Source organism: Gossypium hirsutum, chromosome A10, assembly GCF_007990345.1.
Source record: "Gossypium hirsutum isolate 1008001.06 chromosome A10, Gossypium_hirsutum_v2.1, whole genome shotgun sequence".
NCBI lineage: Eukaryota > Viridiplantae > Streptophyta > Magnoliopsida > Malvales > Malvaceae > Gossypium > Gossypium hirsutum.
The window spans coordinates 2,291,105-2,306,990 of NC_053433.1; the positions used below are offsets into that span (position 1 = coordinate 2,291,105).

Consider the following 15,886-nt stretch of genomic DNA (forward strand, 5'->3'; position numbering starts at 1 on the left):
AAATATAAGCGACTTAATATTTTTAATATTTATTTTATTGTATAATATATTTAATTTTCATTTGGTATAAAAAATCTATAATAAATTTAAAAATGGAAGGAGTCAGGTCGGATATTTTTATTTTTTTACAGAAGGTCGGGCTTTTTGTGGTAGAACTCAATCTTGACCTTTATTTTAAATGGTTTTATTTATGATTTAGTTCTTGAATTATATTAAATTTTCATTTTGGTACTTACTTTTGGTTTCCCACTTCGGTATTTAAAATATCATTTTAGTTTCATTCTACTTTAAAATTGCCGGTGTCCAATAGAATGCTCCACGTGTATTTTTTTTAAAAATCGTAGATTAAGCTATTTTAAATTAATCCAATTCTTTTACGAAATTCATTTTCCGAGATTAATAATGTAGCACTAAAAATATCTTGGGTAAAGTGGAACAAAAGTGATAATTTAGATACTAAAATTGAAAAATGAATATAAGTCAAGGATCAAATGGTAAATTAAACTACTTTAAATTAATCTAATATATATACTATAACAATTTGAAGTTATAAAGAGGGAAACAATTTTTATATGGCATGCTTACAATCTATCATTTGTCACTATATAATTCTCCCATGTGTAATTGTTTATTATATTTCTAAAAATTATTTACAGGTAATATATATTGTAAAGAGCGTAATTAGGTAATACGTACCAAACTTAAATTATATTTTATAATTAACTATAATTAATACAAGACTCATAATCAGCAATAATTTTTATTTGACTTTTTTTATTTTTTGATAGATATCATCGTATATAAAGTTTTTAGTTGTTGAAATAATAAAATAAATATTTGAATTGCTAAAATTCTCGGCATTACAGTATCTTTTAAACTTGAAACATTCTTTCCCTATAGCTGTAATTATGTGTAGCACTTTAATTTGGATTCTTTCATTACTTTATTTTATAGCATCTACAAATGAAAAGTAGGAGTAGGAAATATACACGAGCGAAAAGAAAAAAAAGTATTATATTTCTTTTTAGAATTTGTCCTTTTCATGGAACACGATCATTTTTAACTTTTTAATAGATTTTAGTTTGATCTTGGGAAGAACCATTATGAAATCAGGAAAAGAGAAGTGAATTTAATGTTGATTGAAGACATTGTTAGTGGAAGATGATGTTAATGATTGTGGTTGGTTTTTTAGAGAAAGGAAGAGTTTTAGAAAATATAATTATTCATCTAAAGAAAGAAAAAAAATAGAGAAGTGAAAATGAAAAAAGAAAATAGAAGAGTCAAAGTCATTAAAGACTCTATTAATAATAAAACTTTACCTGAGAGTAAATATTAAAATCTAGATTTTAGATTAATTTCATTTTAACTCCAATTATACATTTAAGTCATTTTATTTTAATATATTATTTTATTCACATCATTATATTTAACTTTTTAAGTCATTTTTATTATATATTTTTAATTTTATTTCAAATTTGAACATAAGTTTAGTTTTTGATTATGTTACTATTTCAATTTTTAATTTAATAAATGCTTAATTTATTGTATAATTTAATTAATATGGTTATATTTTGCATGATATATAATATTTTATATTTATGCTATGTGTATTTTAAATTATGTTGTTACTAAATATTATAAAATATTATATAAAATCAAACAAAGATCGAATAAAAAATTATTATAAAATAAAAGTACAAGACAAATAAACAAAATATGAAAATTGTAATTGATTAAATGAAAAAATTTAAAAAATTATTCGATTCCATTTTTCAAAATGCATTTCACAATTACATTAATAATTGTTAGATAAAATTTAAATGACATAACACATAATATATGCTATAATTTATTTATTTTTAAGAATAATTATTTAATAATATATTTAATCCGTGCATAGTAGGGAAATACAAACTATATATTTTATTGAAGTCATTTTCCGAGATTAATTACGTATCACCTAAAACATGCTGATGTGGCGCGTAGCGGCGGACGTTTGGTATAGTTTAAAAAACAGAAATGGATAAGGAAAAACCCATCCAACTGAAATCTAAATAATCTTCATGCAAGTCTCCACTTATTTCCTTTCCCTCCAAAATCCTCCGTCTCTCTCGTACCGCCACCGTCTCTGCCACCACTATCTCTCAAAAAGACCCTTTCGGCACAAACTCATCTGCTTGCTCGCCAACTCAGCCGATCAACGCTCATCTGAACTCGTCACCACTCTCCAGAGCGAAACCCTAAAAACCTTAGAATGGCCTTCCCTTTGCAATTACCTTTCTCCCTTCATATCTACTTCCATGGCCTTCTCCCTCACCAAAACTGGCGCAGTTCCCGTGGGTCAATCGCGGGAAGCGTCCCAGAAGCTTCTCGACCAAACCACTTCCGCTTTGCACGCCTTGGAGGCCTTGAAGTCGGAACCGTTGGATCTCTCTGTAATCGAAGACGTCTCGGAGATCCTTCATTCCGCGGCTTCAGGACAGGTGCTAACGGTAAGGGAGCTTTGCAGAGTTCGTAGGATGCTCGGTGCCGCGAGAGCTGTCTCGGAGAAGTTGGCAGCTATCGCTGAAGGTGGTTCTTTGGAGAGGTATGATTAATTTATTTTCAATTTTCTCTTGCTTTTTTGACACAAATTTAATCTGCATTAAAAAAAACTGTTAATAGTTTGCAATGGCTTAGGATTATATATTACAAACGGTTGGAGTTATAGTTTTCATATTGGTCTTACTGTCCTACAATGGATTAGTGATAACTGATAAATACACATATAATACTGAGGAACAACATCTCTAAAAGATTTGTAATTGCTTTCAAGGCGTGTCTTAATGAGTGTTAAAGCTTCAAGTTGAAAGGATTATCTTTATACGTAGCAAGAAAAGGTCAGTTACGGTGATGAATGCTTTGATTCTTTTCACAAGTTCAGAAATTGATTTTATGTTTCTTTAAGGATTCGAGCTTTTGATCTTAATAGAGTTTGGTTTTCATATTTTGCTTTTCCTAGTGTAGGTACCTCAGACTTTTAGTATCTTAGACTCTTAGTTTAAAATGATTTTGGTGTAAGCAACTTTATTTGATGTGTCTCTGAAAGGTTCTTATTTTTGTTTGATTCAATTGGGACAGGGCAGTCTGTCATATGATATCTTGTCTTAGTAAGGGTCTAATATTGTTTTCGTGGTACTATAGATCCAACTCTGCACTGCTTGTTTCCTGTTTACTTTTATGAAATTAAATATATAACCTGCCTGTATGAATGTTAAATTTAGTTTTATAGAATCTAATTCTTATTATTGAATTTTTTGCCAGGTACACTCCATTACTTGAAATACTTCAAGGTTGCAATTTTCAGTTGGAGTTGGAGCGAAAGATAGGATTTTGCATAGACTGCAGCCTTTCAACTATCCTTGGTAGAGCAAGTGAAGAATTGGAGCTTATTAGAGAAGAAAGGAAGAGGAACATGGAAAATCTGGATTTTCTGTTGAAAGAAGTATCAGTTAGTATATTTCAGGCGGGAGGCATTGATAAACCTTTAATAACGAAGAGGCGGTCAAGGATGTGTGTGGGTGTCAAGGCTACCTATAAATATCTACTTCCAGGTGGTGTGGTTCTAAATGTTAGCAGTTCCGGCGCAACATACTTTATGGAGCCCAAAGAAGCAGTTGAGTTGAACAACATTGAAGTAAAGCTTTCAAATTCTGAAAAAGCTGAAGAAATGGCTATCCTAAGCCTGCTTACATCTGAAATAGCAGAATCAGAAGCTGAGATAAAGTATTTGTTGGATAGACTTATAGAAGTTGATCTTGCTTTTGCTAGAGCTGCATATGCTCGATGGGTGAATGGTGTCTGTCCAATTTTAAGTTCAAAGGAATCTGAAATGTTAATTTCTAATGGCGCAGATAATGCTTTGTCAATAGATATTGAAGGGATGCAACATCCGCTTCTCCTTGGGTCTTTTCTAAGTAATTCCACTGATTTTATCACATCCAACTCTATGGGTCCATCTGTTTTGGGCAATACAAGTGGTGAAATGACTCCTATAAAGTCTTCAAAAGTTGTATCCAACTTTCCCATTCCTATAGATATTAAAGTTCAATGTGGAACGAGGGTGGTCATTATTTCAGGACCCAATACAGGAGGTAAAACTGCTTCAATGAAAACTTTGGGATTGGCATCTATTATGTCAAAGGCAGGCATGTATTTGCCTGCTAAGAAGCAGCCAAGACTTCCATGGTTTGATCTTGTTCTTGCAGATATCGGGGACAGCCAGGTAGTGGTTTTACCTTTTTTTATGAGTGATAAATTCTCATTTCCTTAATAGCTTTTGTCCTGACTCTTCTTTTATGATTGAAGTCTTTGCAACAGTCTTTCAACATTTAGCGGGCATATATCACAAATTTGTGAGATCTTGGAAGTAGCCTCAAAAGAATCACTTGTCCTCATTGACGAAATTGGTAGTGGAACTGATCCTTCAGAAGGTGTGGCTCTATCCACCAGTATCTTACAATATCTAAAGAATCGCGTTTATTTAGCTTTTGTGACAACTCGTTATGCGGATTTAAGTCGCCTTAAGGAAATGGACCCTCAGTATGAGAATGCAGCTATGGAATTTTCTTTGGAGACCTTACAACCCACTTACCAGATACTCTGGGGTAGAACTGGTGATTCCAATGCATTGACTATTGCTAAATCAATTGGTTTTGATGGAAATATAATTGAACGAGCAAAGATGTGGGTTGAGAGTCTAATGCCAGAAAAGCAGCAGGAGCGCAAAGGTGTGCTGCAACAATTGCTAATGGAGGAAAGGAACAGTTTGGAAGCTCAGTTCAAAAGAGCTGAATCTCTTCATGCAGAAATTATGAAACTTTATCACGAGGTATGATTTTAGAATTTCAACTCATCAGAACATCATTTTTTTGTTGCTGCTTGCTCTTTGTTATCAAGAAGAGAAGTGATAATAGGTGTTGATTACTTATTCGAGGTCAAGCTGTATTATATGGCCAGTTATTAGCACATTGGAGAGCTTAACTTCGTTTTTTTCAAGACTAGTATATGTTCTGTATTACTTATTGTAGCAGTTTTTTTATTGTTTCTTGCTCTTGATAATGAAGGTTAGTAGTGAGGCAGAAAATCTTGAAGAGCGTGAGAGAGCTCTCAGGGCGAAGGAAACCCAAAAGGTTGAACAAGAACTAAATGCCGCAAAATCCCAAATTGAAACTGTAGTACAGGAATTTGAGAATCAGCTCCAAACTGCTGACTCTGAGGAGTTGAATTCGTTGGTTAAAAAATCAGAATCTGCGATTAACTCCATTCTAAAAGCTCATCAACCTGGTTACAGTTTCTCTTTTACTGAAACAGATACAAGTTCATATCAACCTGTGTCTGGTGAGCAAGTCCATTTAAAGGGACTGGGAAACAAGTTAGCTACTGTTGTTGCAGCATCTGAGGATGATGACACTGTTCTAGTCCAATATGGTAAAATTAGGGTCCGTGTTGAGAAGAGTAATGTTAGACCAATTTCTAGTAGCAAACAGAATAATGCGATCAGTTCTGGGCAGAGTTTCGAAAGACAGGTTTGTAATAAAGAATGCTTTCTTAAACATTTTGCTTTTGTTTTATGTGTTATATTTTTTTAGTCCTCTTATCGGGTTGGGTACCATGCTGAACATTTTGGTGAAGGACAATAATAGCAAGAACTAAGTTGAGTAGTGGGTGGCTCTGTTTGATATACCCTGCAGTTCAATTGATTAGTGGGGCTGACTATGTTGGAATGCAGCTCCCCTCCCCCTTATGTATATTTATTAACCTTTTCCTTTTAATCTCCCAATTTCCAAGGTCCTTTTTGTCGCTACTGGGAAAGCCAATCCATGACTATTCCCGTAGTGTATTTTCTGGTTCTACTGGTTGTCATACTTGCATTACTAGCGCAATTGCTTATTTAAGTTGCACTTCAGTACATATCCAACAATGTTCTCTACATCCTTTTTTTGAATGCCTCCTGAAGCTTTTACAGACAAATAGCCCATAGCTTGTTTCCTGCATATTTTTCACAAATTATTGACTTAGATCATGTAGATGCAATGAAGTTGGGTTTTTCCTGCCGACACATTGAATCATACTGTAAAAAGTAGCATTTTGGGTTTGTTTCATGTATAAGCTTATAATCTTCTCCTTGTCTTGGAGTTGAATTTAATAACTCTGATTCTGATCGTTTTTGCTATAGGGAGAACAGAGCAGAGAGGTCCCCAGTAATTCAGATGCTACAGAAAGTGGTGCAATTACTTATGGCCCATTAATTCAGACATCAAAGAACACTGTAGATCTCCGTGGTATGCGAGTTGAAGAGGCTGAACTCCAACTTGACATGGCTATCGCAGCAAGAGGATCAAATTCAGTTCTCTTCATTGTGCACGGCATGGGCACTGGTGTCATTAAGGAGCGAGCACTGGAAATGTTAAGAAATCACCCACGCGTGATGAAGTATGAACAGGAAAAACCATTGAATTATGGTTGTACGGTTGCTTATATCAAGTAAAGGACATTCATGTTCCTTCCACTTGACTGCACTTTCAGTATATATTTGTATACACAATGCGGCCAACTTTTAGATTAATTGGCAATTTTGATTGTTTACCTCAGTTCCCAGGCCTTGGCTTGGCATGAATGCTTCGTCAATGAAAGTAAGCTAATAGATCTGAGTAGCAAGTTGTAACGGTAACAATACTAATTGCTTTCTTTATCCATTATCCATTAATCCTAGCTGTCCAGTTTGAAATTTTCTGAATAACCCCATCATTTCTGTTTTCTTTTTCTTTTCTTGGAAACTGTGATCTGAGACCTCAGCCCATCTGAGGAAGAAACAAAAAATTTTGGCACCATTCTTGCATGCAAGGCATGCCTTAGCTTCAGAGTCCAGGTTACACGTGAGACCCAACTTAAAGCTTTGTGTTGTGCCACATGCATAGACCCCAACGTAATCCTTTTTTGTAAGCTAGTGAAAGGAACCTTCATTATTCTTTCAGTTACAAGGCTACAGCAATTTAGAGATAAGCATGAACTGAAAGTATTGGCTCCATTTAGGGTGCCAAGGATATGCATTAGCTTTAGTATTAGTGTTTCTGCAAAAATGTTGGCGGTTTTCGAGAAAGCAATAGGAAATCCACCGGAGGAGCTCAGGCTTCCTTCAGTTGGATTGGATTCAGACGGTAAGAAAACTCGAGAAGAAATCTTGCAGACTTTCAGGTTGTTGTGGCCAGAGTCGACCTTTTACCACCTTTCAAATGGGAATTTCATGACACTGTCACACGGAGCACAAGGTCCTTTGCATCCAAGGTATTCAAAATTCATTCTTCTCCATATTTGGTTATGAGCTGAATTATATAATCTTGTTTTCTTTCCTCAAATTATCTTTGGCTGGAAATAAAGATTATACACTGAATGTTTCATGTTGCATCTCATAAAATTCAGAAGTTCTATAATCTAAGAACTTTAATGCTTTAAAATAAAAAATAAAAAACTAATTATTATGACTAACAATGTAATATATCCTATCTTTTTCAGAGCTATGGCTTGTACTTCTAGTATCAATTTCACATAATAGATATATATAGGTTCCCTTTTTCAATTATTTGATGATCTAACAAGAAATGTACCAGCAGGTCCATGGTTGTCATGGATGACATCTTCTGCATCTTTATTGGGACTCTTGTGAACATTAGCGAACTTAGGCGACATTACGGCTTGTCCAGACAAGCAACAGAAGCCATGCTTGTGGTTGATGCTTACAAGGTTCTTCGAGACCGAGCTCCATATCCACCCGATCAAGTCATTAAAGATCTTGAAGGAAAATTTGCTTTCATTCTTTTCGATGCTAAATCTAGTACTCTCTTTGTGGCCAGAGTAAGTAGATATAACCAAAATGCCTTCTTTTTTTTTTAACACTTACGTAGTTGTCATTTTAAACTTTATAACATAATTGTTTAACAATGTTTAATTAGGACCGTGAAGGAAGCATTCAACTTAAATGGGGAATGGCTGGAGATGGCTCCCTGGTATTATCAGATGATCCAAACACCATTGAAAAGGCTTGTGGAAAATCCTCTGCTTCGTTTCCTCCAGGTAAAAGTATTGGTCCAATTGTGGTTTTAGTCCTTTTAACATGCTGAAATTTGAGATTTGATTTATTTATTTTGATTTGGCCTAATTTGATCTCCTTAACTGTAACTGTTAACTTTAGTCATTAAACTGATGAGTGGGTTTCTTTTGCTGATAACTTTTTTACTGTAAAAACCCATGTCACTTTAAAAGCAGCAGTTAACAGCTAAGGTTTAACAGTGTTTTCAATCTTGACCTGCAAACAGGGGCCGCGGCGGCGGGGGGTGCTGGCAGGTGCCCGACCCCCTAAAATGGGAAATTCAACTTTTGGCCTTTTAAATTTTATGAAATTTTTAGTATATGGTAAAATTGTATTTTGACCATCAAAATGATAATATTTTGATTTAATCTTTTAAAAAATCATAAAGATATAAATTATTAAAATAGTGAAATTACATTTTAATTTTCATAAAATTATACAACTTAATTTTGACGTGTCCAGAAAAATTCTCTAAGTTCGCCCATGATAACTTATAAAAGTAAAGTGACAAAATTATGCCAAATATTGAAGAGAATTCCAAATTCCAATATAGTTGGGGGACAAACAATAATTAGACCAAAAGTATTTATAAACTTACCTTTCAAGTTCATTTTACTGCTAAAAGTACAAATTTATGTATTTGTTAAATTTTACAGGCTGCATTTTCATGAATGGCAATGGCCTTATAAGCATTGATCATCCACTCCATAAGGTAAAAGCAATAGCTCGTCAAGATGACGATGGGAAAATCTGCGGAGTAATGTTTCAAGTCGACTTGTTTACGAGACTCCAAAGCATTCCTCGTAATGGCAGTGCCGCGAATTGGGCAGATACTGCCATCGTCGAGGGAGACTGAAAAAAGGGGAAGTTTTTATCGGAACGGTAGGCGAAATATTGCCTTTTCGTTTACATTGTGGTGAAGTGGACAAGATCTGAATTCTGGCCTAAATGTTTCATGCTTGTTATGATTTTGTGCTTTGCATGTGTTCATGTTGACATCTGTTTTTTTAAAAAAAAATTGTTAATTCAGGTAATAAGAAAAAAGACAAAGTTAACAAAATGTCTGGTAACATAAATCATAATTTAATTTTTACAATTAATGCATCCAAAAATACACAAAATAATTTGTTTTAGTTAAAAAAAGAAAAGAAAAGAAAGAGAAATGTTAAGTATATACACTAATTAAAGGGTCTAATTATAACTTATAATATTATAGTAGGTTTAAATTAATAACATTGTTGTATTAAAGTGATGATCTGCAATTTTATTAATCATGATAAATTAAAATAGAAGCATCAAATTCCATATTTCAATATGATGGAGGGACTAAAACCATTATTAGATCTTAGCTAAAGTTATTTTGTTTTGAGTCTACTGAATCATTAGTGGAGTGATTATCCTTTTTCATATGAAGAAATATTTTTAACGTGTTATTTATATAAAATTCAATAAAATTACCAAAAATAAATTTTACAAAATTTTAATAAACTTGTTTTTGCTTTTTTTTTTAAGAACCAATACAAAGATAGTACAATATAAGTATAGATATATGTCTGATCTATTATAATGCGGAATCAATTAATACAATGCATAACGGATGAAAACTAGACTAATCCAAAAAGAGCTAAACAAAATCTATGCAAGATATACACCTTACGCTTTTAACTTTTTCTCATATGTTCAAGGTTTTCAAAATCGATCGATGGTCGAAGTGATCAGGTTACTAGTCCAATCGGTTTTTTAATTCAATTGAATAACTTATTTAAAAAATTAAAATATTAAAAAATAAAAAAATCGATTCAACCGTTGATTTGATCTATTCATGAATCAATTGATCTAACTCCTTCAAGATCAAATTTTTTATTTAATTTGCCCAACTAATTAATTTGATCCGATTGTGAAAACAATGATATTGTATTTTGAGAACTTGAATGATGATAATATCATATTTCCTTAATGAAAATTTTACCTAATTAATCCATATTTTACATCTTAGGCTTCGTTTGTTTCACAGAAAATGATTTTCAAAAAATGATTTCTGGAAAAGCTAATATTTTCTGGTGTTTGGATGAATCTGTGTAAAATATTTTCTATTGTTTGGTAAATTTCTTAAAAATATTTCATAAAAGTTATTTTCAATTAAATAAACATACATTTGAGATTTTCTTTTTTTTTTCATTGTTTAATTGAATTTATTTTTGTCTATAATTTTATATTTTACATTGTTTTTGCATATATTAAAAATATTATATTAAATTCAGATTCATTACAAAGTTATTTTTTAATTACATGACTATTAAGTGAGTATTTTTATTTAAAAATGTGACATCAACGAAATTGACAAAAAAATTTAACAATGTCAACAATTGGACTTGATTTTCAAAATTGAAAAGTAAATGGACTAAATTCTTGAAAATAAAAGTACAATGACTAAATTACAAATCTGTGAAGTGTACATAGACTTATGACATATTTTAACTTTTATATTACAAAACATTTATTATTAATATATTTATAATTGTAATAAATATTTATTATTAAAATATTAATATTGAATATTTCAATAATATGTGAATAATATTATTTAAAATTATTATTTTTAAAATTTATTATTAAAATAAAATTGAAATATTAAATAATTTATTAAAATAATAATTTATATTTATTATATTAATAATTTATTACAAGATTAAATATAAATAATTATGTATGTTTAATAATATTGAAAAATATAATATTTTAAATATTTTTAAAAATAAAAATAAAATTTATTATCAATATAATAATATTAAGTTATTTTAAGTTAATTTTTATAAAAAATAAAAGTATCTATAAACTATAAATGAGCTCTTTTTCGAAAAATAACTTAAGCTTTTCAAGAGTGTAAGCTATTTGACAAGAAAATAAGGTTTATTTTAAGTTGACTTGTAAATTATTTTTTGTTAATTAAACTATTTTCTATAAATAAATATAGAAAAATAAAAAAAATATTTTCCGAAAAATATTTTACATGTAAACAAACATACCCTTAAAATTTATAATTTTTGTTGTATAATTAAATTCATATACTTATATATTATTATATTTTTCCTCAAGGAAAATTCTTAGGTATTTTCACGGACTTCCCAAGGAAAATGAAGGTTAAGAACAAATCCTTTTCTTGAAAATAAGAAAATAATATAAAAATAAATAAAAAGAGGAAAAATATCCTCTAAGACTTGAAGACCCACACACGGCTAAAACGAAGGGAAAAAAAAAATCAAATTTCTAAGCAATTTCAACAATTTCAGTCAACCAGATTTTCTGCGTAATAAAAATAAAGAATTTACTCCGACACTCTCAATCAATGTACTCCGACACTCTCAATCAATGTAGCAATATCAAATCTTACTCATGTTCAGCGCCAAAATAATTTTTTTCCCTTTTTTTTTCCTTTTTCAATTTTTAAATATTTTAGTTTTTTATAAATAAATAAATAATTCACCAAACTCTGCAAGAATTTCAACTTCGCCTCCTCCAAAGCCTTTCACTGAAAAACCCTTTGGTAAGTGCTTTAAAACTCTCTATTTCCTTTGAATTAAAAATTATAACTTTTTTCCCGTTTGGAATTGATTCTTTGCAGCCAAAATTGGTAATCTTTGATTTTTTTTTTTGTGTGTGTGTGTGTTTTAGATCGTTTTCGATTATAGTTATGGCTATTAATATTTGGTTGCTGAATCTTAAAATCATTATATTTTGTTTTCAAGTTTGTTGTTTTTGAAACTTTAGAAAATAAAGCTCTCTCCTTTATATCCCAAAGGTGGATTGTACTAAGTGTGTATATATATATATAACATGGCAGAACCAAGAGTTTTGAGGTAGCTTATGATGATACTTCTTTGATCAAATTTGAATTTTTTTTTTTGGCTGATGACTAGCTTTAGCCATAGATCTGTTGTATCTTAATCATCTTTTTTTTTTCCAATTTTTGTTGGCTACAAATTTGCTAAATAATGTGACCAATGTGATTCATCCTTTGAAAAAAAGTTTAAATGTTGATTATTGATATAAACATTATACATTGAATCATTTCTTATTTTTACCCACATGGTTTTTTTTGGGGGGCTTTGAAGCTTGATGAAATGGAGGTGTCTGGTTTAAATGGATTGAGATACGATGAGGAGAGTGCATTGAACAGTTTGCTTGATGCATTCGGATCTGTATTTTCGCTTAACGACATTGCTTCTGCTTACTGTGAGGCAGACCGGAATGTGGATATAGCCAGTGAAATTCTGTTTAGAATGCAGGGGAATACCTCTGTAGAACGAAAAAATGGTGAAACTTTGGAATCATCCCGAGCTAATAATTCCCGGAATTGTTCTAGAGTGAATGGGGATTTTACAGCCCCTAAGCAAATATGGCGACTGGTTTCAGCTTCTAGTAATGCAACCAATAGCGAGCTGAAAAAGGATGAACCTTTGGAATCATCCAGTAGTGATAGTTCTCAGAATTCTTGTCAAACAAATGGGGATTCAAGAACTGTAAAGCAAAATTGGCAACCGATTTCAGCTTCCAGTAATACGAGTAATAGCAAGCTGAAAAAGGATAAACCTTTGGAATCATCTAGTAGTGATAATTCTCAGAATTCTTGTCAAGCAAATGGGGATTCAAGAACTGTAAAGCAAAAATGGAGACCGGTTTCAGCTTCTAGTAATACGACTAATAGCGAGCTGAAAAAGGATAAACCTTTGGAATCATCTAGTAGTGATAGTTGTCAGAATTATTGTCAAGCGAACGGGGATTCAAGAATTGTAAAGCAAAAATGGAGACCGGTTTCAGGAGGCATTGTTTCGAGCATGCTTGGAAAGGGGTATATGAAGTCCGCCCCTTCGACTAATGGTTCCAGTCCACGAACCAAACCTTTAAAGGTAGACTCAAAGGAGTGGCCGGCATCTGTATTTTGGGGAGAAGGACGTAAATCCAGTCCTCCAAAAGAGGACCGTTTGCACAAAGATATGGAAGATTTTCTTTTCAAAATGCTTGGCGCGGGATTTCAACTTGAGAGGAATGTGATCAAAGAAGTTCTCGGTAATCCTACTGTTAATCATTGCCTATATACATAAGCACGTCATACATGATCTTGCATGACCACTAATCTAGTTTTATTTATTTATTGGTTTATATGCAGATAGCTGTGGATACGACATGCAAAAGGTATAGATACTATCCTCATTTCAGAAGACCAAATGTGCTTTTCTGCAGATTTTTTGATGCAAAGTATCATGTACTAAAAGGGAAATGAATTTTGTATTGCCTTGATTTACTGTTCGTTGATCTTTTTCATTGCTATTCTACTTCAAAGACGCTTTCAAAGGTTATTCTAACGGTTCTTTTCCCTCTCTATTGATTTATAAGAGTATGGAGAGGCTCCTTGACCGGTCAGCTATGAGTTTGGATGAAGGAAATAAAATTCTCGGTGAGTCCAGTAAAAAGGTTAGTCTAATCAAGTTCGTAAAACCCTGTGACATGTATCATTGTACATGGTATTGTGCAATGTCTGTAATTTAAGCTCTATGTATTAAGCTTGCCTTCCAGAAATGTTTTTATGTTCTCTATTTGCATTAAACTCAATTATATAATCTTCAGGATCGGTTATCCTTTTTTCTTACGAATTCCCATTTTTACAGACTAATGATAAGCATCCAATATCAGAGGAACCTTCACACAAAAAGTAAGTTTTATTATTTCTTGTTAGAGTTCATATTAGTTATTTCACACGAAAAGTAAGTTTTATTCTTTACAGTTCCTAATGGGCTATCCCAAAATGTTTTACTTGCTAGCAGAAACATAGGTTTGAACACCAATGGTGGAACAAGACAAAAGAAGGATAGATACGATCTCCAAAAGGAGATTTGGACCGCTTTATTTAGTGCTCCCGAGAGATTAGATGAATTGCCTACGAGAAGAGTGAGGGCAGGACAAAGGTCTATTGCATTAGGAGAACCCGTGGAAGGACCCCTAATTGACTTCGATTCTGAGTCCAAGGTTGATAGAGTTCACTCGCAAGAAGATAAAAAAGATGGTACGCGACATCGTACATTTCACTTGGAAGTTTATGTAACTCAGTATTGAGTAATATGAGTAATATGCTCGAGTTCCTTTTATTTATATGCAAATTTTAATTCATCTTATTCGATGCTTTACATGCAGATGAAGATGAAGAATATGGTTTCCAGGCTCTTCGAAGAGCTGTGACGGAATATAGGGGCACAATGAAGGAATATTATAAAGCTGTAAGTCTTGTGGTTTTAAAATCGCAGTCAATTTTTGCATGTTGACACTATTATCAAATGTTCGATGCAATTTATACGTCAATAACCTTTGTATTCTAATTAACTGCGATGCATTCCTTGTCAGGCTATTGACGCTTTCGCTAAAGGGGATAAAGATCTGGCAAACAGACTTGTAGAACAGGTAAAATATTCGTCTAAAATGTAAAGTAAAATATATGCATAATTTGTCGCCTGGGATGAATGCAGTGTCATGAGTCGATTACCTGAATTATGGATGAATTTGGTGTGGCAGGGACAATTTTTTCGTGAAAAGGCTTGCCAAGCAGATGAAGAATCAAATCAAAAGATTTTCGAAACTCGGTTAGCTTCTTGTTCTTCAACATGTTTATGGACCCGTTTTTTATACTCTCTCTCTCATATCCTTTTCTTGATTGGATTTGTCAGGGGCCCAGATGCGGAAGATGAAATTTCACTCGACTTGCATGAACATGGCGCAAAGGAAGCAATTCGTCTTTTGAAATGCCATCTATCTTCACTAGCAGGCATCCCATGTAAGTCAAACCATTTCTTCCAGAATATGATTTTTACCCTTGAACTATGCTGTTTTATGAGTGAATGTATCCAAGAGGTCCTTTGGACCTGATCCAATTAGTCCCTCTACTATTAAATGGATCAATTTAGTCCCTATACTATTAAAAAGAATCAAATAAGGCTAAATTAGAATTGAGTTGACATTTTCTATTTATAAAATGTCTTGAAAATTATTTTTTTCAATTATACAGGAAATGGTAACTCTGTTATAATTTGGGCTTACTTGATTTTTTTAGTATTATGGGGACTAGTTTGATCCAGTTCTTATAATACAAGGAGCTTCCAGGTACTTTAAGCCTGTTTTTTCACTCATGGTTTATGTTTTTCAACCAGCATTCAAGTACCTAAAACTCATTCTAGAAACAAATGAAGAAGACTCGTCAAAAGGCCGTCGTAGACAATCGGTAAAGTTTTTCAAACTAATCTCACTGCCTCGAATCTCGACCGTCAATTCAAACAGACTCAGAGAAAAGCCAATATTTTAGGTACCGATTTGGTTGGTTTTAAATGTTTCAGGTTAAGAGGCTGTTGGAGAAAGAATCAATAACATGGAGTGAAGGAGAAACTTGTGGAGTAATAAGGATTCGGTTAGATAAAATAAACCCTAAAAGCTTGAGCTTTGGCAAAAAAATGCCATCTCTTTGAACATTAAAGCTAATGATGATTAGCCAAAAGCTATTGTTTGATGAAAACCTGAGCCTAAAGATTGAAACTTCGCTGTGTTGTTTGATTCTTTTTGGAAAACTGTATTTTTTTTCTCTAAATTATATTTTGTTATTGCAAAGCAACTGTAATGAAAATTGAAATTAATTGGAATCTTGTTTTTTTGGTGGTGGTGAAATGGTTTTTTTTGTTGATTTTTTTTTTTAAATACAAGAATAGGGTAAAGCTCGAA

At 32.4% G+C, this 15,886-nt stretch overlaps 3 protein-coding genes across 3 annotated transcripts; all 3 read left to right on the top strand.

The window, feature by feature from the left end:
* Positions 1-1,932: 1,932 nt before the first annotated feature.
* On the top strand, positions 1,933-6,753 carry LOC107925230 (endonuclease MutS2). The gene is made up of 5 exons (XM_016855870.2): positions 1,933-2,587; positions 3,304-4,263; positions 4,345-4,870; positions 5,106-5,567; positions 6,218-6,753. The coding sequence occupies exons 1-5, from the start codon at positions 2,064-2,066 to the stop codon at positions 6,527-6,529; spliced, it is 2,784 nt and encodes a 927-aa protein (XP_016711359.2). The 5' UTR covers positions 1,933-2,063; the 3' UTR covers positions 6,530-6,753.
* A 213-nt stretch (positions 6,754-6,966) lies between these two features.
* On the top strand, positions 6,967-9,124 carry LOC107925229 (stem-specific protein TSJT1). The gene is made up of 4 exons (XM_016855869.2): positions 6,967-7,326; positions 7,653-7,893; positions 7,992-8,112; positions 8,785-9,124. The coding sequence occupies exons 1-4, from the start codon at positions 7,121-7,123 to the stop codon at positions 8,982-8,984; spliced, it is 768 nt and encodes a 255-aa protein (XP_016711358.1). The 5' UTR covers positions 6,967-7,120; the 3' UTR covers positions 8,985-9,124.
* Positions 9,125-11,367: 2,243 nt separating this feature from the next.
* On the top strand, positions 11,368-15,807 carry LOC121208549 (putative nuclear RNA export factor SDE5). Its single transcript, XM_041079507.1, has 12 exons — positions 11,368-11,672; positions 12,241-13,195; positions 13,296-13,321; positions 13,523-13,600; positions 13,795-13,838; positions 13,951-14,189; positions 14,318-14,400; positions 14,525-14,581; positions 14,693-14,760; positions 14,845-14,951; positions 15,325-15,395; positions 15,508-15,807. Exons 2-12 carry the CDS (start codon positions 12,250-12,252, stop codon positions 15,634-15,636), a joined length of 1,848 nt encoding a protein of 615 aa, XP_040935441.1. The 5' UTR covers positions 11,368-11,672; positions 12,241-12,249; the 3' UTR covers positions 15,637-15,807.
* Positions 15,808-15,886: the final 79 nt, after the last annotated feature.

What these genes read in the sequence shown, in the direction of transcription:
- LOC107925230 (XM_016855870.2), top strand. Translation starts at nt 2,064, where the DNA reads ATGCAAGTCTCCACTTATTTCCTTTCCCTCCAAAATCCTCCGTCTCTC. An exon ending in TTATGAAACTTTATCACGAG is followed by an intron (nt 4,871 to 5,105) that starts GTATGATTTTAG and finishes TTGATAATGAAG; the next exon opens with GTTAGTAGTGAGGCAGAAAA. An exon ending in GGCAGAGTTTCGAAAGACAG is followed by an intron (nt 5,568 to 6,217) that starts GTTTGTAATAAA and finishes TTTTTGCTATAG; the next exon opens with GGAGAACAGAGCAGAGAGGT.
- LOC107925229 (XM_016855869.2), top strand. Translation starts at nt 7,121, where the DNA reads ATGTTGGCGGTTTTCGAGAAAGCAATAGGAAATCCACCGGAGGAGCTC. An exon ending in GTACTCTCTTTGTGGCCAGA is followed by an intron (nt 7,894 to 7,991) that starts GTAAGTAGATAT and finishes ATGTTTAATTAG; the next exon opens with GACCGTGAAGGAAGCATTCA. An exon ending in CTCTGCTTCGTTTCCTCCAG is followed by an intron (nt 8,113 to 8,784) that starts GTAAAAGTATTG and finishes TAAATTTTACAG; the next exon opens with GCTGCATTTTCATGAATGGC.
- LOC121208549 (XM_041079507.1), top strand. Translation starts at nt 12,250, where the DNA reads ATGGAGGTGTCTGGTTTAAATGGATTGAGATACGATGAGGAGAGTGCA. An exon ending in TGTGATCAAAGAAGTTCTCG is followed by an intron (nt 13,196 to 13,295) that starts GTAATCCTACTG and finishes GTTTATATGCAG; the next exon opens with ATAGCTGTGGATACGACATG. An exon ending in GTGGATACGACATGCAAAAG is followed by an intron (nt 13,322 to 13,522) that starts GTATAGATACTA and finishes TTGATTTATAAG; the next exon opens with AGTATGGAGAGGCTCCTTGA.